The following is a 26,259-nucleotide window of genomic DNA, read 5'->3' as shown; positions in this document are numbered from 1 at the left end:
GACTTTCTTTATTAGTTTTCAAATTACAACCATGCAAATATTGTTCTTAACACAAAATCTTGTGTGATATGGGATATATCGGTCCACTGCTTTTAGTACCTCCCCACAACGGGTCAAAATTTTAAATAGTCATGAAGCTCATAAAACGCTAAATGGGCATTCGATTCCTTTCGAATTCGTAACATTCCAATATTTCTATCAACAAAAGATCCGTTGTGAAGATGGTACATATCGGCCCATTCATTTTTGTACCTCCCCCAGAGAGGATCATCATTTTGAATAACTAATACAATCATAAAGAGCGAATTGAGCATCCAATCCTTTTCCAATTTCACACATTTCAAGATTTCGACTTAAACAGTATCAGTGTGGAGATGGGATATATCGGTTCACTCTATCTGGTAATGGGTCAAATTTTGGAATAATTCAATCTCTCATATAATGCGAAATAAGCATCCGGTTCTTTCTAAGCTTCATACATTTCAATATTTCCACTGACACAAGATCTGGTGTAAAGATGGAATTTATTGGTTCACTCTTTCTGGTGCCTTCCCCACAAAGGGGCAAAGTTTGAATAATTTTGTCTCTCATAACATGAGAAACAAGTCAACGAGCTTCAAGTATTTCAATATTTCTGTTAAACATATGTATAATAGATATTTTGGTTCACTCCTTCTATACAATCGTAAAACGCATTGAACTACATCTATACAATTATGTCGATCTCTTCAAATATTTATTGTGATATCTTTCAATTTTTATTGTGCATATTTATAAGTACGATTGTGTTGAGTGTTTTTCCTTCATTGCTTTTACGTTGCTCTAATATTACTTCACTTAAATCTCCTCAGTTGATGTCCAGTAACTTCATACTCCTTCTTCATTATATCAGCCCTTTTATTTTCCGAAGGTCTACAACATTTTTCAAAAGGTCGCTGCAACCCTTTCCATATCTGCTCACGATAATACACCACAAATTCTCCAATAAATACCAGAACGACAAAAACAAACATCACCGCCAAAAATATAAAAATATACAGCAGATCATCAACTGTCATTGCTTCAAATTCCTTCTTTTGACTTAAATCGGAGCGTTGCAATTTATCAGCTTGAATTAGCTCCAAAAATCCATGCTCCATCCACATATTCATCAAACCCGATTGCGAGACTTCCAACATTAACTTATACATCAACTCAATGAAAAGTGAATTTTCATGAATCGGAAAACACATTGGTATGTTGTTGTAAAAGCAAAAGCTTGGCCTTTGTTTAAACAGCGGAGTTGTAAAGATTTTCTGCTGCTCAGTGACAATTGTCCATTTGGTGGTGGGCACAATGTAGCCATAGTGGGTATTAAAGGATTCCCGGAGTTCCAAATATTTTCGATAATTTGGTTCCACCAAAAATATGGGGGCATATCTCTTAAATTCCGGCACCCTCGATAGAATCTCGTTATATTCCGGCTCCCAGACAATGTTTTTCAAACCGGAAGCCATGATGTCATCCAAAGTGTTTATGGGGGCCGTCTTAGGTGCCTTAGTGACATAGGTGGAAAAGTAAGCATTATAGGTCGTGGTCAGCAATATGCCCAAAATACATATTTCCAAATAAATGGCCCGAACAATGCCTGGTGGATTTCTCAATTCGCTAAAGGACTGTCCCAACATGCCTCTCAAACAATCATCATGGCAAATTATGTCAAACAAATCTGGCCTATAACCGTGAATAAACAAGGCGGCACTCAAAACCATGGAAATTATCACCAGCGTCACAATGAAGAAAACGTAGGTCTCACCCTTAAAGACGGAGGTGAAAAACTCATAACCCGGAATATCAGCTTCCACTGGTATCATAAGGCAAAAATTGATGATCTCATAAGGGTAGGTGTAACCCCTAAAGGGTATTTCAGGGAAAGTAACACCCGAAGACCATTCCACTGTACCATTACGCACCGCTCTCATTAGTTCTTGGCTGGGTAGCGGAATTTTTGGATTATAAGGCAGAGGTTCCTGTAACGTGCAATTGTAGCGTTTGGCAAATGCCAGCACAAAGTGACCCACAAATCCACCAACGAATAATTTACCATTCTTTTCATAGGGAATTATACGAGGATCGGAACCACCAATTACAACGTTCATATTGTAGCCCAGGAGGTTGTCCAAACGTTGTGGATAGATTTCTTCTTGTTGCTGTGTTCGATCAATTGCCAGCGGAACGGTTTCCATTTGAAACTCAGGAAAGGGGTTGAAGCGGTAAAGTATTTTTGTTTTCTAAAAATAGAGAATAAAAGCGTGGCTGATTTGTTGAAAGAGACCGGTCAGCTGTTTTATAAATACTTATAAATTTATTTTAGTTCTAAAACATGGTCTTCATTTTTCAGTTGTATTTCGAATGTATTTTGCTACCGTACTAATATTTTAATTTCAAAAATTTGATGAATGTTGATTTTAAATTTAAACCGAATTTCGTCGAAAAATATTGTATATTTGTAATAAACTATATTTGCCAAAAAGGTCATTTAACAAACTAAAGTTAGGAAATGAAATCTTAAAATCTACAGGGTTGCCCATATTCGACGGACCCATGTTTTTTTTTAAATCAAAGAAAAAAATAAAAATTTGGCGGTTGGCAATGTTAATCATTTAATTTGTTCCAAGTAGATTTGTTTACATCAATTTTAGAATATGATATCTCTCAAATGGCCGCCTCTGGCGTTGATGACGTATTGTGCCCTTTTTGCTGCACAAAAAAATGATTGTTATGTGACTTGTGTGCGGTGGAGCGCCGTCTTGTTGAAACCAGAACTTTCTCATACGCTTTTGACGAATAATTGGCATCACAAAATTGGTCATCATGTCGCGATAACGCTCCTGATTGATGGTTACAGCATGGCCATTTTCATTTTGGAAGGAAAACGGTCCAATGACCGTTTTCGCACTAACGCCGCACCAAACTGTGACTTTTTCGTCATGAAGTGGGACTTCTTGAATCTCCTGAGGATTTTCAGTGGCGTAAAAACGGCAATTTTGCTTATTTACGGTCCCATTCAATGTGAAATGGGCTTCATCGGACATGATAATTTTGTTCCAAAATTGCTCGTCATCTTCGGCCATTTCGATGACTCTTTTGGGCCAATCGACGAGGCTTGTCCGCAGGCAACATTCTTTGCGTCAATTGAATTTTGTACGGGAACAAATGCAAATCAAAGCGAATAATCCGTTGTAAAGTGGACCGAGCCATGCCCAACTGCTGAGAACGGCGTTTTTGGGATGTTCTTGGGACATCTCAACACTGGCTCGTACGGCAGCGATATTCTCGACCGATCGCCTTGGCCGACTTTTATATGGCCTCTTCGGATTAGAAAGAGCCTTACCATTCGAAAATTTTTCGTATAAACGCTTAATGGTGTTCTTAGAAGGCGCACTTCTCACATTTTTTAATGTTTTAAAAGGACGTTGAGTTTTCACAATTGGCTTCTTCTGTTGAATGTAAATTTCAACTATTTCAGAGCGCTCGCGTGGCGTGTATTGGTTCATGGTAAAAATCTGCTTGGACTGCCGCTTCAAATGCGGAATGTCATTAAGCGATGTGACATCTATGTCAAAAGTTATGGCGTTGCCAGATGGGTCCGTCGAATATGGGCAACCCTGTATATCCATAAAACTCAATTTTGTATGTGTGTAATTATGTTTGTTTGTCAGTTTCTATGTTACTTATGGACTCAACAATTACTGAACCGATTTTCTTGAAATTTCACAGATCATTCGTTAACTTACTGTGATGAAAACAAGCTATTAGTTTTTTTTTTAGAAATTCGAAGTGTGTGGCTTCTCAAACATGTTCCGAAATGCCGAATATCTGGAGATACCAATTACACGAAAATGTGTACCTTTTTCCTTAATTGTATGCCTGAGAATGCGGTGCCTAAGACAAGCTCTAAATACCAAGTTTGATTTAATTCTGTTGAAAAATGTAATTATAATCTTAAAAAGACCGAATATCAGGAGGTACATGTTACATACTGCCAATTTACAGCAAATTTGGATGACAGGCAAAAGAAACAAAAATCTTTCGGTACAGTTATATGGGGGATATACCAAACGTGGACCTATGTACCCTATTTTTAATACAAAAAAACTGCAAAACAAATACACATCTGAATGAAATGTTATCAACCTACTCCATTTCATTCGGAATCTAGAGTTACTTCCACAAACGGACAGACAGATAGACCGACGGACATCGCTAAATCGACATGGAATTTTTGCCGAATAGAAATATATTCAATTTGTATATGGTATATTTCCAGGTGTTAGAAACGGAAGGACAAACTTACTATAACCCGCATGCTACGTTAAAGGGAATAAACTTTTTGGGTCGACGCGAAGCACAGCCATAAAGATATTGCTGGCAAAATCCGTGCACGTTACCACGGTTTTAAGGAATCAAAAGTTAAGTTATAAAGAGATTTTTATGAATTTTCTGCTTGAAATTGGATGGTATTTGTCCTTATCCTTATCAAAGTTTATGTTTACCTAGGGAAAATTGTCATATTTCGAAAAGGTGACCACAATTAGTCACAGATATCTTATGATTTAGAACCTTGCGATATCTTCATTTGAACCCATGTGAAAGAAAAGGTCTGCGCTACAATGTAGGATCTAAAAGATGAAGCCATCAATGACATAAGGCAGTTACTCTGGGATTTGGTTATATAAAAATTTATGTGAAGTCCTGCAAGGGTGCTATTGGTGGGCATTTGACTAATATTTTTATAATATTGAAAATTGGCCATATAGCTTCAGATTTATTATAGACCCAATATAAGGTTACTACCCAATTAAAGCTACTTTTGTGGTTTCAGATATATGTTCAACCGAATCTGCTATTAATCGCCATCTGCTATTAATGACCCTTATACATCTCGCTATTTGGTTTCTCTATTTTTTTTTTCAATTGAAGTTTTTGAAATTCAGTATCAGTATCACATGCAGAGTTCCCAAATTTTCGGAAGAAAATGTTCTATAGAGTAATAAATGCTCGAATTCGAACGGGAGTACTCTTGCGAGCAGATAAAAGAAATCGAGTGTAACCCATTTTTCTATACCACTCGAATAAGAGCGAGTATGATATTTTTGTCGTGTACTTTCTTAATTTTTCTTTGGGCCAACATTCCCCATATTTACATTAGATCTATAGACTGTAGAAATATCGAGATACCAGAAATTTGAAGAAAATCGCTGATTTGACTATGATTGTTTTATTATGCCCTCCACCAAGTTTATCATTCCGTTCGTAACACATCGAAATATACATTTTAGACCCACATAGTATATATATTCTTGATCAGCATAAAATTCTATGTCGATTTAGCAATGTCCGTTCGTTTGTACGTCTCTCCGCCTGCCCGTCTGTGAATATAGCCCCCACATAACGGTACCTCCGGTATTTTTATGATTTTAGCAACGTTATTCACCGGAATTGTTTCAAATTTGGTGTTTGAAGTTCGTAATGGATACTACAGCCTATGTCCAAAAATTGTGTATGCAGGTTCACGTCTTCTTATATTCCCCATATAATGATACCTCCCGATATTCATTATTTTAATGGTTTTAACGGCATTATTCACCGAAATTGTTTAAAATTTCGTATTTGCAGTTCGGAATAGGTGCCACGGCCTGGGAAAAACAAAATTACTTTTGAAGGACCACATCTTCGTATAGGTCCCAGGTGTCATTTGCGAATTATTTGTTTTGAATTGTTTAGGTTCCTTCATAATGGTGGAAGGTATTAGATGTTACATTCTAACTTTCGGTATGCTCGTGCAAAGGGAGATGAGATAGAACTATTGATCATTTTAGAGAGTTAATCACATTTTAAGTACATTTATGCCTGTCGATTTGAGCATGTGACATTGGTTGAAACCCGGTTCAGATACAATTATAATTCTCATGCATCGGGTTATTTTTTTTTTTTTTTTGAATTTTGGGCAAAAAAGAGCTTGATAACTTCTCGCGGTAGAGTTCACCATTCACAGTTTTTATATGGCCATGACATAATAAAAATATATATTTTTTCTCTGCCTAATTTCAAGAAGGTTTATTGAAGATTTGGGCTTGGGTTTAAAAAAACCTCATATAACTCCTATTGAAATGTGATAATTGCATTTCTTATTTTTATAATCTAAAGTCATAAATACTCCGATTCGAATCAGTTTCCCACACACAGTCCACAAGGAGAGTTAACTACAATTCATCTCAAATCAGTCATGACCCATGTTCCCATGAAATATCTCGTTTAGATCACCACAATTTTTCCCAGATTGCACAAGATTAACGAATACAAAAAAATTCAATATATATATAAATACGTGGCAATTTCTCAATTCAATTTCCTTATTCAAATCGGTGTTGATTAATTTCTCTAATCACCGACAAATTCCAGTTATTTCACACATTCATACCTGATAGTTGGCCATTATGGCAGCCACATTTAGTAATTTTTGCCTCCAACAATGTTGAAATAATTGTTCTACGAGAGCGTAGTGAACATCTTCATTGCCGCGATCGCTGGCAAGCATTTCGTCATTCATCATCGCCGGGCCATTGATCAAGAATAGCACTTTCGCCACCTTCATGCGCCACAAACTTTTCGATAAGTTCTGCAACAGACCCGCATGATGGTCCAGGGTGATTTTAATGCCATCACCGCCACCATCACCAGCACCACCACCACCGCCATTAATATCAATCTGAACAATTGCCAGTAAATTGTCGGGCACTCGAAGTTTAAGATTAAAGTGTTGCCATTCGTTTAATTGCAGAACTGGCACCTGTACCTGTTGCATTAGATGTGCCACAAATGGCAGTGACGTTGATCTTCCAGAGGCATCAACATTCAGAGTTTTTTCAATGAAGCTAATGTTGCCCGCTGCAGCTGTACTGCTGCCATTGCCATAGGCCATGGTATTGGTGTTGGTGTAGAACTTCGTTGCAATGGTCGTATTCTGATTGTGCATCAATAGAACATTATCGTAGTTATGTAAATCTTTCAAGTCCTTGAGGAATTCGATTACGGTATAGTCATTGCCGCCATTAACAGATGGTTCAGCCTTGGCTGTGTCAATTCTTGCCTCGGCCATGATCATTGTTTGTTGGTTTGGCGTTTGTGAAATTATTGTTAATAAAATTATTAAAATTTTTAAATTGCCCAATAATGTCATTAAATCAAACATCTTATTTAGTGGTGATGCCATTCGCTTGGTGTGGTTCCTTGTCCATTTATTTGTGAGTTCAGGTTTTTGTAGTTTCAATAGAGTCGCACTCTATTTGCCGACTGGTGCGCAACGATTCAAAAGTATTCTTGGAAATAATTGTAATTTTACCTAAGGCGTGGATATTTATCTCAATCTATTTTATGTGTACCCTTTTTTTTGGTAACATTTATTACCACAATACCCTACAAGGGGAATTGTTCTTTGAACATGACGGAACAACAAGTTTGACAGTATGATATAAAGGGTTATAATGCAATAATAATTGCAGTGCCGTATTAAGACAGTGATACATATGTCAACTATCACTGTTAGATCAAAGTTCATACCTACGCTTCATTATTAAGTGATTTCCAGTAAAAGTTTTTATTTTATAAAAAAGCCGGGTCGACCAAATGATACCCTACAACGCCATTCATACCAATTAAAGTTTACCGTAAAAATTACCAAATATGAACCTGATTAAATGCTTGTTTTGGCTTTAGGTATAAACCTCGATGAACCTAAAATATGTGAACTATATCATAGTCTGAATCGATTTCCACCAAACACGGAAAACTTTATCTTTTCAATGTAAGACAATGAGATCTTAAACAAGTAAGCAAAGGCTACAGTCGAGCGGGGCCGACCGTTGAATACCCTACAACACTATAATAAACGATACCGTTTATATAGGCGAGATACTCGAAATAATTCCACAAGATATTGTGACAAATTATAAAAGAAAACCATCAGGTTTCGTTCTCTAATTTTCGAAAATAGCAACTTAAACTAATTTGCTCATTTCCAATTTATTGGAAATGGTCTTCCTAAATCTGGAACCAATATTTCCCAAAGACCTATAATTTCTTAGAAGTGGCAAAAGATTAACATTTATTATTGGTTTTTGACTGAAACGCATCTATATGAGATACAGACATTTGACTATATTCGTTAACGAAATAGTATTTGTGAATTCTCGAAAAAGTCTCTGGAATGAACATTTTCGTATTTTGTCTACAAAAGTTGGCAAACTATTTCACACATTGAATATATTTGGATGGCCATCCAAAACTGCTTGGCTTTTGCAGTGTCCGGTAACCCCCTTTCAAATGTGCGTGAGGATCGGGCGATAATTACGACCTGCCGACAATTTTGCAGCTTTTTGGTCCATTTCAACCCCTAAATATATGGCGATCATCTCCAAAAAGAGTAGGCTTCTATTCTGACCCTCATCTTATCCCCATGCAAAATTTCGTAAGGATCGGGCCATAAATGCGATCTGTATATGATATCCTGAAATCCTAACTACTTAGTTTTGTTAGCTGTAGAAATATTACCAAATGTTTAATTCAAAATGAAAATATGCCAAAAATATGACAAAATTTTACAAAATCAATATTTTCATCTTTAGAGAGATATTTTTATGCGATTTTTTTAGACGTTTTTTCTTTCCTGCCTAGAGGCCATTCTGAATTAATGAGAACTGTCGAAATCAGTTCAGCCGTTCTCGACATATAAGAGATCTTTCAAGCATATCTTCTTTGATAGACATATATATCGCACATATTTTGCTATATATCCGATTTGTTGGATGTTAACATCAATGTAAAGATCAGAAGTAACCTTGTCATGGCTTTGTGATTTCGCCGGGATTTAAAATATTCGCGTTTTAATGAAAAATTTTGAATTTTTTCAACACAAAAGATATGGTCTATTTTACCCGCTAAATATTATCCGATGACCACCCAAATTAGTAGTCTTCTTCCCCGTCTTAAGCTCTAGCTACAGGCTAGATTCCGCGTCGATTGGTCTATAATTGCGACCTGTATAGCTACTGCAAAATCCGACATTTTTTCAGTATTTGGTCCATTTCAACCCCTAAACATTTGGCGATCATCTCAAAAAGAAATAGGGTTCTATTCTGGCCCGACCCCGACCTCCATTCCAAATTTCGTGAAGATCGGGCCATAATTGCGACCTGTAGAGTGATTACAAATTAACATGGACAGACGGACAGACGGACAGACGGACGGACGGACATACATAGCTAGATCGACTCAGCTCGGCGAGCTAGGATGATCCATATATACTTTCCTATGTGGGAAACCAATATTTCGTGGTGTTACATAATTTTTGGCCCAATCAAACTTATAATACCCCCAACACATAGTGTTGTAGGGTATAAAAATCCGATGAAACATATACAGGGTGAGATGAAAAAACTGCAAACAACTTCAGACTGATGTCATTTCAAAGCCACAACTGTTAGAATTATTCCAGTGACAGCTCATTATATTGTTGTTGAGAATTTTCCGGAAAAAAAAAACAAGTTAAAAAGCAATAAGTTCGGCCGGGCCGAACTTTCAATATTCGGAACGAATTTGTAAATTTTCAAAAAATAAAATCCTTAAAACATTCTGTTAAAATTTTAAAAATGCCGAATATAGCCGTTATATTGGGGTCTATACGACGTGAACCTGACCTGGACCAGCATAGACAATTTTCTGTCATAGGCTGTAGCATCCATTACGAACTTCAAATACCACATTTGAAACTATTCCTGTTAATGATGTCGCCAAAAACATTAAAATACAGAATATAGGAAGATATTGTTATATGGACGCCATACGAAGACGTGGACCTGCACAGATAATTTTCTGTCATAGGCTGTAGTATCCATTTCGAACTTGAAATATCAAAATCATCAAAATGCCGAATATAGGGAGGTACCGTTATATGGGGGACATACGAAGAAGTGGACCTACATGGCCCATTTACGAACTTAACATGCCTACTGGAAAAATAAACATGTGAGCAAAATTTTAGCCATCTATCTCAATTCGTTCGAAAGATAGCATTATTACAAAACACAGGCAGACATCGCTAAATCGACTTATAATTTTACGCTGATCAAGAACATATATACTTTTTTGGGTCTGACATGAGTTACAAACGGAATGACAAAGTTATTATACCCTCCATAGTATGGTGGAGGGTATAACACTTATTCGTGATGTAATTGAAGCGTGATAGTGTGATTTCTTTATATTTGGCTGTAAACCAACAAGTGGCTATCGTTAGAGCACTCCATCATTTAAATTTGAGTTGCTTTGCTTGGCGGAAAGTGGCGAACTGCCGAATTTGGTTTTCTCCGATGAGAAAACATTCGTTGTCTAGCAGTTTTTAAACAAACAAAATGATCGTGTTTACTTGCCAAAGAGGTCAGCGGAAAATGTGCACCTTCGGTTGGCCAACAAAAATAAAGCGCCGGCCATGGCGATGGTGCGGGCCGCCATAACAGCCGATGGTCGCTTTCCGCTCGTATTAATTGATCGGGGCATCAGAATAAAAGCTGAATGTTATCGCGAAAATATTTTGGAGGGTGTATTAAAGCCTTGGGCACGCAAACATTTTGGTCGCAGACCTTGGACATCCCGACGGGACTCAGCACCATCACACTCAGCACGCGCCACCCAAGAATGGTTACAAATGAGGTTCCTCGCTTCATTCAGTGCACAATGGCCACCAAAATCGACGGATACCAATCCGTTGGACTGTTGTGCCAGGATTGTTTTGGAAATAAAAGTTGGCACTAAAAAATACCAAAATGTCGATCACCTCAAGCAAGCGCTTCGCCAGGAATGGGCCAAAATACCGCAGAGCAGTATTCGGGCTGCATGTGACGGTTTCATTGGCCGTTTGAAAACCATAATTCGTGCCAAAGGTGACCAATTCAAACAAATCTTAAATTATTCTATATTTGATGCTATTTCCGACATTTTTTGCTTTTATTCAATAAAATTAAAAAAAAAAAAAAAAACAAGTAAGCAAAGGCTATAGTCGTGCGGGGCCGACTATGTCATACCCTACAACACTACAATATGTTAGAAGCCCCTTATGTCCAAATACATATTGGAAGATTTCGCTGTTGAAAAGCCAGAAGTTCGCCTATTGTGTATTTCGGATATCGCCTGTAAGTAATGCTGGTATTTTTTCACACACAATTGGTGGTCCATTCTACCCGCTGTCCTAAACCCTAACTATATGCGAGATTTCGTGTCCTTTGGTTTCTATTTGTGATCTTTATAACCGCTTCAAAATCAGGAAAATTTTTTGTTGTTGGTCCATTTCAACTCTTAAATATGCGGACATCTTTGAAAACAATAGGCCCAGCCCTTCTGAGTATAATGAAAATGTTCGTTAAGATCGGACGATAATTGCAATTTGTATATAATAACCCCAACCTGTGTTGTAAGGTGAAAAAATATTAGAAAATGTATACTTCAATATTATAAGTCAAGTTGAAAAAATCGCATAAAATATGAAAAAATAAAAAAAATTCACAAAATACTACAAAATCTATATTCACATCATTATTAGTATCTTTTTATGCGATTTTTTTTAGATTTTAAGAGGGCATTCTGAATTGGCAAACTTTGTCAAAATCGGTCCAGCCAATCGGTAGATATAAGCATTCTAACTAACATCCCCTTCCTTTGTGTATATACATTGTATATATTTCGCTATATATATAACCGATATATTTACTATGGGCATCTACGTAACGGTCAGAATTGACATGTTCGTCTATTTGTGATTTCGCCGGGATTAAAGAAATTCGCGGTTTAATGAAAAATTTGACTTTTATTTAACACAAATGTTGTGGCCTTTTTCACCCACTAAACATTACCCGATGACCATCAAAATTGGAAGACTTCTGCCCAGCCCTAAGCTCTATCGCCATGCTAACTTTTGCTTTGATTGGTCTATAATTGCGACCTGTAGAGTAACTGCAAAATCTGGATTTTTTTTCAGTTTTTGGTCCATTTCAACCAAATATTATGCGATCATCTCCAAAAGAAATAGGGTCTGACCCTAGCCCCAACTCCATTCTAAATTTCGTGAAGATCGGGCCATAATTGCGACCTGTAGAGTGATTACAAATTAACATGGACAGACGGACAGACGGACGGACGGACATACATAGCTAGATCGACTCAGCTCGGCGAGATAGGAAGATCCATATATACTTTCCTATGTGGGAAATCAATATTTCGTGGTGTTACATAATTTTTGGCCCAATCAAACTTATAATACCCCCAACACAAAGTGTTGTAGGGTATAAAAATGTAAAAATTATAGCGTTTGACTTTGTTGCACTTTTTTTATCTGACCCTGTAAATGCCACCGTTAGTATCTTTGCTTAAGGTATGGAGGTGGTTTTGAAAATGTGTGCTATAATTGTACGAAATGTACTAAGTTGTTCTTATTTTGGATCACTTTTGGGGCTAAGAATGGCGAAATGTAGATTGTTTTGGATATGCCTAATAAATGTTACAAATTCTCAAATTTAATATTTCGGTCACTGCTGGTTTTTAAGGTAGACATATGGAAATGTTATAATAAATTTGAACAAAAAAATTGGATTTGGATCCATTGTGTGATGATTTTACTAATATCCTCCCCAGTAAATTTAAAAACGAAAAATTTTAAAGGGTTTTTGGTGCAAAGTTAAACATTCTCCTACTAGTCTTTCCGAAGTGGGACACACTTGAATAATATCTGTCTAAGTCTGAAATTTTAGTCCGATATATAAAGTTATATGGGGTACCGTTTGTAATACATCGAAATAATAATCCGTCTGTTGTTATCACGCCACAGTCAAAACGAATTAAGATAGTAAGCTAAAATTTTGCAACTATCTTTTGTATGCAGGCAGGTTCGAAGATGGGCTATATCGGTCCACGATATCGTATAGCCCCCAATATAACGGTACCCCCCGATGTTCGGTGTTTGGATGACTTCAGCCACATTTTTTCGTCATTCCGTTTGTAACTCATGGAAATAATCATTTTAGACCCGACAAAGTATATATATATATATATTCTTAATCAGAGTAAAATTCTAAGACGATTTAGCCCAGTCCGTGCGTCTGTCTGTCCGTCCGTCTAACCGTCTGTTGTAAGAAGTCCCTTGTGAGTGTTTTATCCCCTGAGAGAGAATTTTCTATGGAGGTCCATGATATCGTATAGCCCCCATATAACGGTACCCCCCGATTTTTGGTATTTTGATGATTTTAGCCATATTTTCAACGGAATATCTGGAATTCTACACAAAGAGTTCTTTGTGAGCACTTTATCCCCTGAAAGGGAATTGTCTATATAGGTCCACAATATCGTATAAACCCCTATACAACGGTACCCGATATTCGGTATATTGATGATTTTAGCCACATTTTCCAATAGTATTGTCTGATAATCCACACAAGGAGTTCTTTATGAATACTTTATCCCCTGGAAGATAATTATCTATATAGGTCCACGATATCCTATAGCCCCCATATAACAGTTCCCCACGATATTCGGTATTGTGATGAGTTTAGCCACATTTTTCTAAATTCTAAACAAGGAGTTCTTTGTGAGTGTTTTACCCCCAAACATAGATTTGTCTATATAGGTCCACAATATCCTATATCCCCCCATATGTAGGCACCTTCCAATGTTAGGTATTTCAAAGATTTTAACAGAATTTTTAATGGATTTTATTATATTTCGGTCGATTTTATTTATTTTTAGTCGGTATTTTCATGATTTTTGCGCTATTATTCAGCGGAGTTGTTCCAAATTTCGTATATAATGTTCGGAACATTACTACTGCCTATGACACAAATTACTTTTGCAGGATCACGTCTTCATTTGAGTGGTATTTTCCGACGAAATGTTTTTGAAATTTTTCAAGTTTTTTCCCAATAGTGGAGGGTATAAAAAGTTCGGCCCGGCCGAACTTAGCTGCTTTTTTACTGGTTACCGCTATGTTGGGGCTATCCCAAAACGTGGACCGATATATCTCATTTTCAATACTAACCATCCTAGACACGAAGCAAAAAACGGTGCCAAATTTTAAAGCTCTACTTCAAATAATGTGGGCTGTATCGTGATTTCATCAGACGTAGAGACAGACGGAAGTCATCGGACGGACATAGAATTTTATGCTGATCAAGAATATATATACCTTTTGGGTCTAAAATGTATATTTCGAGGTGTTAAAAACGAAATGACAAACTTAATATACCCTCCATACTATGGTGGAGTCTATAAAAAACTAAGTGTAATGACATTAAACATAAATTGTAGTGGTTAAAAACATTAAGTTATTATACCCTACACCACATAGTGGTAAGGGTATTATGTCTTTGTGCATTTGTTTGTAACATGGAGAAGGAAACGAGATAGACCCATAGTTACTTTTGAGAACCTTCATAGAATCACTTTCTGAGTCGATTTATGCATGTCAGTCCGTCTGTCCGTCCGTCCGTCCGTCCGTCCGTCCGTCCGTCTGTCCATGTATTCTTGTGAACAAAATGCAGGTCGCATTTATTATCCGATTGAGATGAAATTTTCCAAACAATCTTTTTTTGGCCCAAGGACGAACCCTATTGAAATTGGTGAGAATCGGATCAAATTTAGATATAGCTCCCATATATATCTTCATCCGATTTCGGGTTAAATGTGCACCAAATATCCACTATCAGTCCAAATTACCTGAATTTTGGCACACCCAACCGAGTTCGGCCTAGAAGCAAGTATATCAAATTTGGAGAAAATCGGTTCAGATATAGCTATAGCTCCCATATATATCTTTCATCCGATTTGATCTTTAAGTCCCTCAGATTCCTACTATGCACTCCACAACCGTGATATTTGGTACCAGGTATTAGATGGAGCACAGAAATAGCTGTTTTAAATTTTATCGAAATCGGTTCAGATTTTGATATAGCTCCCATATATATCTTCATCCGATTTCGGGTTAATTGACCACCAAATGGCCAATATCAGCCCAAATGGCCCGAATTTTGGCACATGTGACCGAGATTAGCCTTAAAGCAAATACAACAAATTTGGAGAAAATCGGTTCAGATTTGGATATAGCTCCCATATATATCTTCATCCGATTTCGGGTTAATTGTGCTCCAAATGGCCGATATAAGCCCAAATGGACTTAATTTTAGTACATCGGACCAAATGCAGCCTAGAAGCAAGTACATCAAATTTAGTGAAAATCGGTTCAGATATAGATATAGCAACCATATATATGTTTCATCCGATTTAGAGTTTTAGTCCCTTACATTCGTAATGTTCACTCCACAACCGTGATATTTGGTACCAGATATAAGGTACAGCCCAGAAATAGCTGTTTGTAATTTTATCGAAATCGGTTCAGATTTGGATATAGCTCCCATATATATCTTCATCCGATTTCGGGTTAATTGTGCACCAAATGGCCGATATAAGTCCAAATGGACTGAATTTTAGTACATCGGACCAAATTCAGCCTAAAAGCAAGTATATCAAATTTAGTGAAAATCGGTTCAGATACAGATATAGCAACCATATATATGTTTCATCCGATTTAGTGTTTTAGTCCCTTACATTCGTAATGTTCACTCCACAACCGTGATATTTGGTACCAGGTATTAGATGGAGCACAGGAATAGCTGTTTTAAATTTTATCGAAATCGGTTCAGATTTGGATATAGCTCCCATATATATCTTCATCCGATTTCGGGTTATTGACCACCAAATGGCCGTAATAGCATCAATTTTGGCAAATCCGACCGAAACCAGCTTAGAAGCAAGTACACCAATTTTAGTAAAAATCGGTTCAGATATAGCTATAGCTCCCATATATATGTTTCATCCGATTTCGTCTTTAAATCCCTCACATTCGTAATATGCACTCCACAGAAATGATATTTGGTACCAGTTATCAGATAAAGCCCAAAAATTGTTGATTTTAATTTTATTAACATCTGTTCCGATTTGGATATGCCTCCCATATATATCTTCATCCGATTTCGTGTTAATTGTGTATCAAATGGCCAATATCAGCCCAAATGGCATGAATTTTGGCAAATCTGACCGAAACCAGCCTATAAGCAAGTACACACATTTTAGTAAAAATCGGTTCAGATATAGCTCTAGCTCGATAAATATGTTTCATCCGATTTGCTCTTTAAGTCCCTTACATTCGTAATATACTCTTCACAGGAATGATATTTGGTACCAGATATCAGATAAAGCCCAAAAATTGTCGCTTTTAATTTTCTCAAAATCTGTTCAGATTTGGATATAGCACCCATATGTATCTTCATTCGATTTCGAGTTAATTGTGCAACAAATGGCCAATATCAACCGAAATGGCATGAATTTTGGCATATCTGGCCAAATTCAGCCTAGGAGCAAGGGCACCAAATTTAGTAAAAGTCGTTTCAGATATAGCTATAGCTCCCAAATATATCTTCATCCGATTTCGGATTAAATGTGCAGCAAATGGCTAATATTGGTACATCAAATTTAGTGAAAATCGGTCGGATACAGCTATAGCTCCTATATATACCTTTCATCCGATTTGTACTTTAAGTCCCTCAAATTCGAAAAATGTACGATACAAGAATAATATTTGGTATCAGATGCAGCCAAGAAATATCTGCTTTTTCAGTTTTACAAATATCGGTTCAGATTTGGATATACCTCCTATATATATCTTCATCCAATTTCGTGTTGATTGCGCACCAAATGTCCAATATCAGCCCAAATGTCCTGGGTTTTGGCAAATCTGACCGAAATCAGCCTAGATTCAAATACATCAAACTTGGTGAAAATCGGTTCAGATATAGCTATAGTTCGTAAAATGCACGATAGAATTAGATTTTGATTTTGTACCAAATATTTCATAGAGCTCTGAAATGCCCTGTATAAACCTTTTTGCGAGAGCTCTACTAAATATGCATAGTGGTGTAGGGTATCATATAGTCGGCCCCGCCCGACTTTTGAGCTTTCCTTACTGGTTTTTTTTTTTTGACACTTGGGAACGTACCCAAATTATATGACATACGATAAGGGGTAAGGATGCTGTTTGTAAATAGCTACTGGTTACAGAATGTACATAATAAACTCGTTATTTAGTAATAGGAAATTTAGCTGGGGAGGCATGTTTAGAAGAAGTGATTATCTTTTCCCTAACGAACTCATCCATGGGCCTTCCTACGTATTTAAGAGGCTGTGGTAACTTTCCGCCACTTTCTTTAAGTTAAAGTCAAACCCCAAGGTAGCGTTTCCCAAAGCCAACACGTATCGTCATTATCAACTATTCCCGATTCGTTTCCTTTTCTTTCATCCCAACTACAACTCCAACAAAAACAACATTAATACCCTCTAAATTGGCCTCATGTAAAGTTCTGTTATTTGTTTATTTAAAATCGTGGACTCTCATAGCCGCACAAACGATACGCCATTAACATTAGACGCTTGGCTGTTTTGTGGTTTGTTGCCCGCTCGTTACACTTGTGCTAAACTTCGCTTTAATGGGATCCCTTGGGATGAATGATACCATTTAGTGGTCATGTTTTTTGTTCTTTATTTCCCTGATTTGGTTGTGTTCTTTTTGTTGTGATTTTTTCACCGGCTCAGAAAGGAATGGCTTCATTTACAACTTGGAAATCAGAAACAAAAAAACCTAAAAAAATGCTTACATGAATGTGCGTGTTTGGCAGTGTGTTTACCCCTTTCTTTACGTGTGGTTCCTGCACCTGCTCCCATCGTCCCCTTAGCTACTGATTATCACCTATTGGTGGCAATGTGCTGCCGGGGAGGGGGAAAAAAGATAGTTTTAATTGGCTTGCCGGGTTATTGTCAGATTTTACTAATAGTTTAGTTATAAAATATTTAATACATTCATTAAAGTTGCCATTAAATTAACACATTGACAGACACCACATAAAATGCCAAAGCGAACTGGCCAACATTCATAGCCGCCATTCGCATCGCTGAGGTGTCAAAGAGAAGACATGTTGGTTACTGCAGCGCCACCATCTGCCGGCGCACCAATAATGAGTTTGAATGACTGAGAGGCGTCAATTGAGGGATTTACTAACTGCGCTAATAACGACGGCGACGATGACGATAATGATATTTATTGATGCTAAACAGTTTTCGACAGACTCTAATGTAGTGCTTGATGACAAAAAAGATATTTATGGACACATAGAATGATAGTAAGTAGTATTTATGAGATAGAGACGCTCGAAATGCAGTGTAAATACCAATGTTTTATACCCTCTACCATAGTATGGAGGGTATATTAAATTTGTCATTCCGTTTGTAACACCTCGAAATATACATGTTAAGCGCATTTTAGATCAGCGTCACATTTTATGTCGATTTACTCTGTCGAAGTTACTCTGGCTTCCGAACAAAACGAAGTAGGTTGATACAATTTTACTCAAAGGTACTGAAAATGGGTCATGTAAGTCCACGGTTTGTTAAAGGGCACTTTCGATGTTCGGTATTTTAATTATTCAGCGACATTTTGCAGAGGAATTGTTTTTAATTTGATATTTGAAGTTCGTAATGGATACTACAAAAAAAAAGGAAAAAAAAGAAAATTTTCCTTGCAAGTTCACGCCTTCGTATAGCCCCCATATAATAGAACCACCCGATATTCGGTAATTTGATTGTTTTAGCCACATTAATCACCCGAATTGTTTCAAATTTGGTATTTGAAGTTCGTAATGGATACTGAAGCCTAGGACAGAAAATTGTCTGGACAATTCCACGTTTTTTTTTATAGCCCCCATATAAGGTACCTCCCTATATTCGGGATTTTAATGATTTTAGCTACATTATTCACCGATTTTTTTTTTTAAGTTTTTTTCAAGTTTCAGACACATTCCATCACGCATTCCAAATTTCATTGAAATGTGGCGAACACAGCGTGTGTAATGTATCGGCAGAAAATATATATGGAAGCTATAACCAAATCTAAACCGATTTCAATAAAATTTGACAAATTTATTTTCTGATCAAATCCCGCCACTGATTCCAAATTTGGAGACCGTACCTGTAATCGATCAATAGATATGTGCAAATAAAATCTAAATTTTTGGAGGTACCTCCGATTCTGATTATATATCTCCAATTCCAAGTGGTTTTCAAAAATGTGTATAGCCTATGTTATTTTCAGGCGATGTTGTAGTATAATTGAATTACAAACAAAAACCAGTAAAGAAAGTCTTAAAGTCGGGCAGGACCGACTTTATGATACCCTACACCACTTTGCTAATACCCTACACCATTTTGAGCTCCGCATAACAATTAAAAGTTTTTATGGGAGAATTCCATCATACACGCTATGATAATAATTATAAATTAAAGTTCAAAGGACTAAATATGCCGAAGCATTTGTATATTTTAAATTTGGACTTGTATTGCTCATATGGTGCACAGTTAATTTGAAATCGGATAAAGATATATATGGGAGCTATATCCAAATCGGAACCGATCTCGATAAAATTTGGCAAAGATACTTTCGAGCTGTATTTGATATATTTCCTTGAATATCGTTGTTACGGCTGTGGTAACAAATACAACAAATCGGATGAACAATATATATAGGAGCTATAGCTATATCTGAACCGATCTTCACCAGATTTGACATACTACCTTATAGACTCAATTCGGTCGTATGTGCCAAATTCCATCACATTTGGGCAAATATTAGACGTTTGGTGCCCAATAAAAGGTAAATCGGACGAAGTTATATATGGGAGCTATATCCAAATCTGATCCGATCTCGAAAAAATTTGGCAAAGGTATTTCTGAGCTGCACTTGATATATTTCCCCAAATATTGTTGTTACAGTGTGCATATTACGTCTGCGAAGGACAAAAATAACAAATCGGATGAACAATATATATGGGAGCTATAGCTATATCTGAACCGATTTCGATCAAATTTTGCATACTTATGTTCAGGTCTAATCTGGTTGTATGTGCAAAATTTCATAATATTCGGGCTGATATTACACGTTTGGTGCACGATAAAGGGCAAATATGGGAGCTATATCTAAATTTTTGCCGATTATCTCCAATTTCAATAGAGTTCGTCCTTGGGCCAAACAAATGTTGTTTGCAGAATTTCATCTCAATCGGATAATAAATGCGACCTGCATTTTGTTCACAAGTATACATGGACAGACCGACGGACGGACGGACGGACAGACGGACTGACATGCATAAATCAACTCAGAAAATGATTCTATGGAGATCCTCAAAAGTAACTATGGGTCTATCTCGCTTTCTTCTCCATGTCACAAACAAATGCACAAAGACATAATACCCTGACCACCTTGTGGTGTAGGGTATAAAAATCTGATAAAAATATATACGGAGCTATACCTATATCTGAACCAATTATCACAAAATTTGACGTACAGGGTGAGATAAAAAAATGTAGCCAACTTCAGACTGCTGTCCGACAGCAGTTAAAATTATTCCGGTGACAGCTTATTATATTGTTCACAAGCATACAAAATCATTTTGGTGAGTATTTTCCAGAAAAAAAAGTTATTCGTGACGGAATTCAAGCGTGATAGTGTGATTTCTTTATATTTGGCTGGAAAACCACAAGTGGCTATCGTTAGACCACTTCAACATTTAAATGTGAATAAATCTTTTGTGTCTCGTACCATCTCTCGTTACCATGATACTGGACCGTTGCCCGACGTCAAGAAAATGGACGGAAGAAAACAGCAATATCAGCAGAAATGGTTCGAAAAGTACAGAATGGACTTGATCGAAACCCGCGTCGCAGTGGCCGAAAAATGGCTGGTGAGCTGAACATATCGCAGCATTCCATCCGGCAAATATTGAAAAATTAGCTCGGGGTAAAGACGTTGAAATTCCAAAAAGTGCAAGAACTTAAACTGCAACGGAAAGAAAATAGACTCAAAAGAGCTAAAGAGTTATTTCGCTTGGTTGAATGTGGTGAACTTCCGAATTTGGTTTTCTCAGATGAGAAAACATTCGTTGTCCAGCAGTTTGTAAAAAAAAAAAATGATCGTGCAAATGAAAATATGCACCCTCGGTTGGCCGCCACAACTCAAGCGCCGACCATGGTGATGGTGTGGGCCGCCATAACAGCCGGTGGTCGCTCTCCGTTCGTCAGAATAAATGCCAAATATTATCGCGAAAATATTCTGAAGGGTGTATTAAAGCCTAGGGCACGCAAACATTTTGGCCGCAGACCTTGGACATTCCAATTGGACTCAGCACCATCGCGCTCAGTACGTGCCACCCAAGAACGGTTACAAACAGAGGTTCCTCGCTTCATTTCCAGCGCACTATGACCACCTTAATCTCCGGATACCAATCCTTCGGACTATTGTGTCTGGTGTATTTTGGAAAGCAAGGTTGGCACTAAAAGCGCTTCGCCGGGAATGGGCCAAAATACCGCAGAGCAACATTCGGGCAGCGTGTGAAGGTTTCATTGGCCGTTTGAAGGCAATATTTCGAGTCAATGGTGACCAATTCGAACAAATCTAAACCTATTTTAAAGTTTGATGCTAATTCCGACATTTTTTGCTTTCATTCAATAAAATTGGAAAAAAATCCCCGCGCCCCTAGTACTTCCCCACAAAGGGATCACATTTTGAATTATGATAGCTCTCATTATGTGTGAAATAAGAGTGTGACTGTCCGTAAATTAAGCACATCCCAATATCTCTACTGGTACGAAGATTGGATATAGGGGCGGAACAGTACCTCTCACACAATGGACCAAAATTGTGAACAGCCATTTCGCTCATAAAATTTGAAATAATTCAGAAATATTTCCTCTAACCAGACCTCCGAAAACTCGTTCGAAATTGAAACTCACTCCAATTCAAGGGGACGAGCACCTGGGAGCAAACAAACAATTTTCATTACCCTCCACTAAGTATTCACAATTTTATATACAAATATTTTCTAGTTAAAAAACGAATTCAAGAAATAAAAAACGTATTTATTGTAATGTAAAAAATATCATATAAATAAAAATGTACTAATTTAGTCCACGTACACGAAGATTTTGTCCCTGGGATTTATTAACAGAGATGGGCATAATGCACTGTATTTTTAGTGCACTAATAATTTCACTATCACTGTTCATTTAGTGGTAGTGCAATTTTTAATTCCACTACCACTAAAGGGTTAGTGGTAGTGAAAAATAAATTGCACTACCACTAACCCTTTAGTGATATTTAAAAAAAAATTGCACTACCACTAAATTTTAGTGGTAGTGAAATTTCAATAGCACTACCACTAAATTTAGTGGTATTTGAAAAAAGTTGCTCTAAATTAGTGGTATTTCATAAAAAATAGCACTAAATTAGTGCTATTTAGAAAAGTAATCAAATTTTATGAATATGTACTATACACTCCAAATTTGGAGACTGTATCTGTAATCGATCAATATATATGTGCATACAAAATCTAAATTTTTTGGAGATACCTCCGATTCTGATACTTTATCTCCAGTTCCAAGTGGAATTTCAAAAATTTATATAGCCTATGTTATTTTCAGGGGATGCTGAATTATATGTCGAAACTTTCAGGAAAAACTGTTAAGCACTTTTTGAGTCTAAAAATTAAAAACAAACAATCAAACTTTCAAACATATCCCTCTTTTATAGATGTAGATACACCTTGCAATTCTTGATTGACGTCTTAAATTTAATTTGAATATTACACATCATGTTCGTGGTAATTTCAATATATTGTACACTTCATCGCAATAGTTTTCCCTACTTCATCAAATGTCCCTAGCATCCCAGCTCACACTTACTTATTCTGACATTAATAAATTCTGAAACTAATCAATATACCTCACATACCTTCCCCCATAAATTCTCTGACGCCTACATTTGATCGTCGTCAAAGCGACAGCAAAATATTCATCGAATTTCAGAATGTCTCACTTGTCCGCCTTGATGAAGATGTTTTATGCGTTCGAAAATTATCCGGTGTAAACCTGAATATTGTTTGGAATTTGGTTGATGCCAAAACAATTGCACCCAGTCATTCGGTCAGTTAGACAGACAGACAGACAGTCCTCTGTTAGTGTTTCCATACATTCGAAGACATTCTGTAACGAACTATAATTTATAAAGATTTCACTTTATAACCAAAATTCAATTCTGCGGTTGATGATGGCGACGACGACAATGATGGCGGTGGTGCTGCTCCTATGGCTGATGGCAGACATAAAATAAAAGTGGATCAACAGAAAAACCAACGCCAACACATACGCCAACTAAGTAACCAAATATTCAGCCAGTCGAAATTCTCCATTATAGAATGACCAATATATACGTGTTTATTGTTGTTTTTGCTGCACATTGTAAACCAAAAATAATCCCACCAACCAATCAATGGAACATGAACAATGTTGGTCAGATGGACAAATGCTTGGACGTCACTACAGCCAACTTACGCGCCAATACCAAAGTTTGTCGGATTGTCTGGCCGGCTAACAAGTGAAATTAAGTATATTCAGCTATGGTGGAATAACGAATAAAAATATGATTTCGTATACGAATCATTGTTGCAAAAACGTGTCACAGTGTTACGAAAACCTTAATGGTGTGTCGAACCTGCACTGGTCGAACCTGCTACCGATTTGAACAAATAAAGTAATACTGTAGAGGAAAATAACAATAATATAGAAACGAATTTTTATACCCTCCGCCATTCTATGGAGTGCATTTGTCATTCCGTTTGTAACTCCTCGAAATATTTATAATAGATCCTACAAAGTATATATATTCTGGATTCTAATACTATTTAGCGATGTCCGCATGTCTGTCCGCCTGTCTATCTGTCTGTTGTAATCTCGCCATCTTTCGAACGAATTGAGATAAAAGACTAAAATTTTGCATATATGCATACTTTACCAGTAGGCAGGCTAAGTTCGTAAACGGGCCATGTCGGTCCAGGTTTTCGTATAGCCCTCATATAACGGTACCTCCCGATATTCTGTATTCTCATGATTTCAGCGACATTATTTACCGGAATTATTTAAAATTTCGTATTTGGAGTTCTTAATGGTCACTACAGCCTATGACATATAACGGCAGCCCCCATATAACGGTAGCTCCCGATATTCGGTATTTTGATGATTTCAGCGACATTATTCACCGGAAATATTTCACAGAGGTATTTTCGAGCAGATTTTCATGTCCTGTACCAAATATCATTACGCATGTTAGGGACTTAAAACCCCAAATCTGATGAAACATATATATGGGAGCTATAGCTATATCTCAACCGATTTTCTTCAAATTTGATGTACTTGCTTCTAGACTGAATTCGGTCGGATGTACCAAAATTCAAGACTTTTTCAATAAACCCGAAAACGGTTGAAGATATGTGGGAGCTATATCTAAATCTGATCCGATTATCACCATTTTCAAAAGGGTTCGTCCTTGGGCCAAACAAATATTGTTTGGAAAATTGCATCTCAATCGAAATACGACCTGACTTTTGTTCATAAGAATCCATGGATAGGCGGACGGACGGACAGACGGACTGGCATGCATAAATCGATTCAGAAAGTGATTCTCTGAATAATATGGGTCTAACTATGGGTATAAATCTCGCTTACTTCACCATGTTACAAACAAATACAGAAAGACATAATACCCTTAGCACTTACAATCCTAGATACCCAACCTTGGCAGACATTGTCCAGACCAACTTTCTCGCCTAGATGAAGGAAAGCTTGAGATAATAGCAGTCGCGCAAAAAAGTATATACTATTTTTATTCGAAGGAAACTACGATCTAATGGGCCAATGATAACAAAAACTTTATGGCCTAAAAGTCTAAACTTGTTTTAAAATTTTACACACCATTCACCAAGTTAACTTAACATATTAAGTTTACGCAATACAAAATTGGAGGAATATTTCGAGCTTTAAAAGAGCGAATTCAATAGTCATACCCACTTTTTAGAAAATTGGAATATGTTAGCTAGCTTTTCCTAGCTAAGCTGCAAAACATTTTTCGACTTCTCAGATATTCGCAAATGTCGCCTAAAAGTATGCTACAGTATAACAGCAATATTTCGACAACCGAGTGTATGACCTAATTTTGGTACATCCAAAATGTGCCAAAATTTACTAATCAGCAAAGAAGATAACTCTAAAATGTTTCACAAATTTTCAATTTAAATATTATAAACTACGAAAATAATTATTATTAAATTTTTTTTTTTAAATGAAAAATGTTTTTTGACCTCAAAAGAAGAGCTATATAAAGCTACATAATTGTTAGTAGGAAGCAGCAAAACTGCATGGACTTTGCTGTAATATTAGTATTAAATTTAATATGACGTCACTTCAGAACAATGTAAGGATGAAATACAGAAAATACAAAAAAAAATCGTTATAGAATTTATATAATAGTACAAATGGTGATTTTTGAAGAACTATAGAAAACTTTTCATACCCTCCACCATTTGGGTGGAACTTGCAAAATGCAACGAAAATCGTTGAATATTGCTGCTAAAATTATTAAAATTCCGAATTCCATTGACCTGTACGTGCAATTTTCTGTCTTCGGCTGTAGTATCCATTACGAACTCCAAATATCAAACAAACAATTACAGTGATTAACGTCGCTAAAATCATCGATATATCAATATCGGGATTACCGATATATGAGGGCTATACGAAAACGTGGACCTGCACGGACAATTTTCTGTCATAGTCTGTAGTATCCATTACGAACTTCAAATACCAAATTTGAAACAATTCCGCTTAAATCGCCAAAATATCGACAATAGAGAGGTACCATTATATGGGGCTATAGCAAAACAGGTCCACGTTTTGCTATAGCCCCATATATATACATAGTCCACTTTTTTGAATACCAAAAATTCTGCAGACATAATACACATTTGAGTAAGATTTTATCAACCTACTTCATTTTGTTCGGAACCTAGAGTGATTTCCACAGACGGACAGTCGGACGGACATCGCTAAATCAACATAGAATTTTATGCTGATTAAAAAAATATATACAGGGTGAGATAAAAAAAACTGCATCCCACTCAAACGTCATAGCTTTTTAATTTTTTTTTTAATTTTATGTAATGAAAGCAAAAAATGTCTGAAATCGCATCAAAT

General features: G+C 36.7%; 1 protein-coding gene across 1 annotated transcript; it reads right to left on the bottom strand.

Moving 5' to 3' along the window:
• Window positions 1-800: 800 nt before the first annotated feature.
• LOC101895244 (uncharacterized) lies at window positions 801-7,141 on the bottom strand. Its single transcript, XM_005179606.3, has 2 exons — window positions 6,464-7,141; window positions 801-2,270 (listed from the first exon to the last, which is right to left on the bottom strand). Exons 1-2 carry the CDS (start codon window positions 7,139-7,141, stop codon window positions 834-836), a joined length of 2,115 nt encoding a protein of 704 aa, XP_005179663.2. The 3' UTR covers window positions 801-833.
• Between the last annotated feature and the right edge of the window lie 19,118 nt (window positions 7,142-26,259).

Source organism: Musca domestica, unplaced genomic scaffold (genome assembly GCF_030504385.1).
Source record: "Musca domestica strain aabys unplaced genomic scaffold, Musca_domestica.polishedcontigs.V.1.1 39, whole genome shotgun sequence".
NCBI classification, from domain to species: domain Eukaryota; kingdom Metazoa; phylum Arthropoda; class Insecta; order Diptera; family Muscidae; genus Musca; species Musca domestica.
This window is presented reverse-complemented; position numbering and strand designations above follow the sequence as displayed.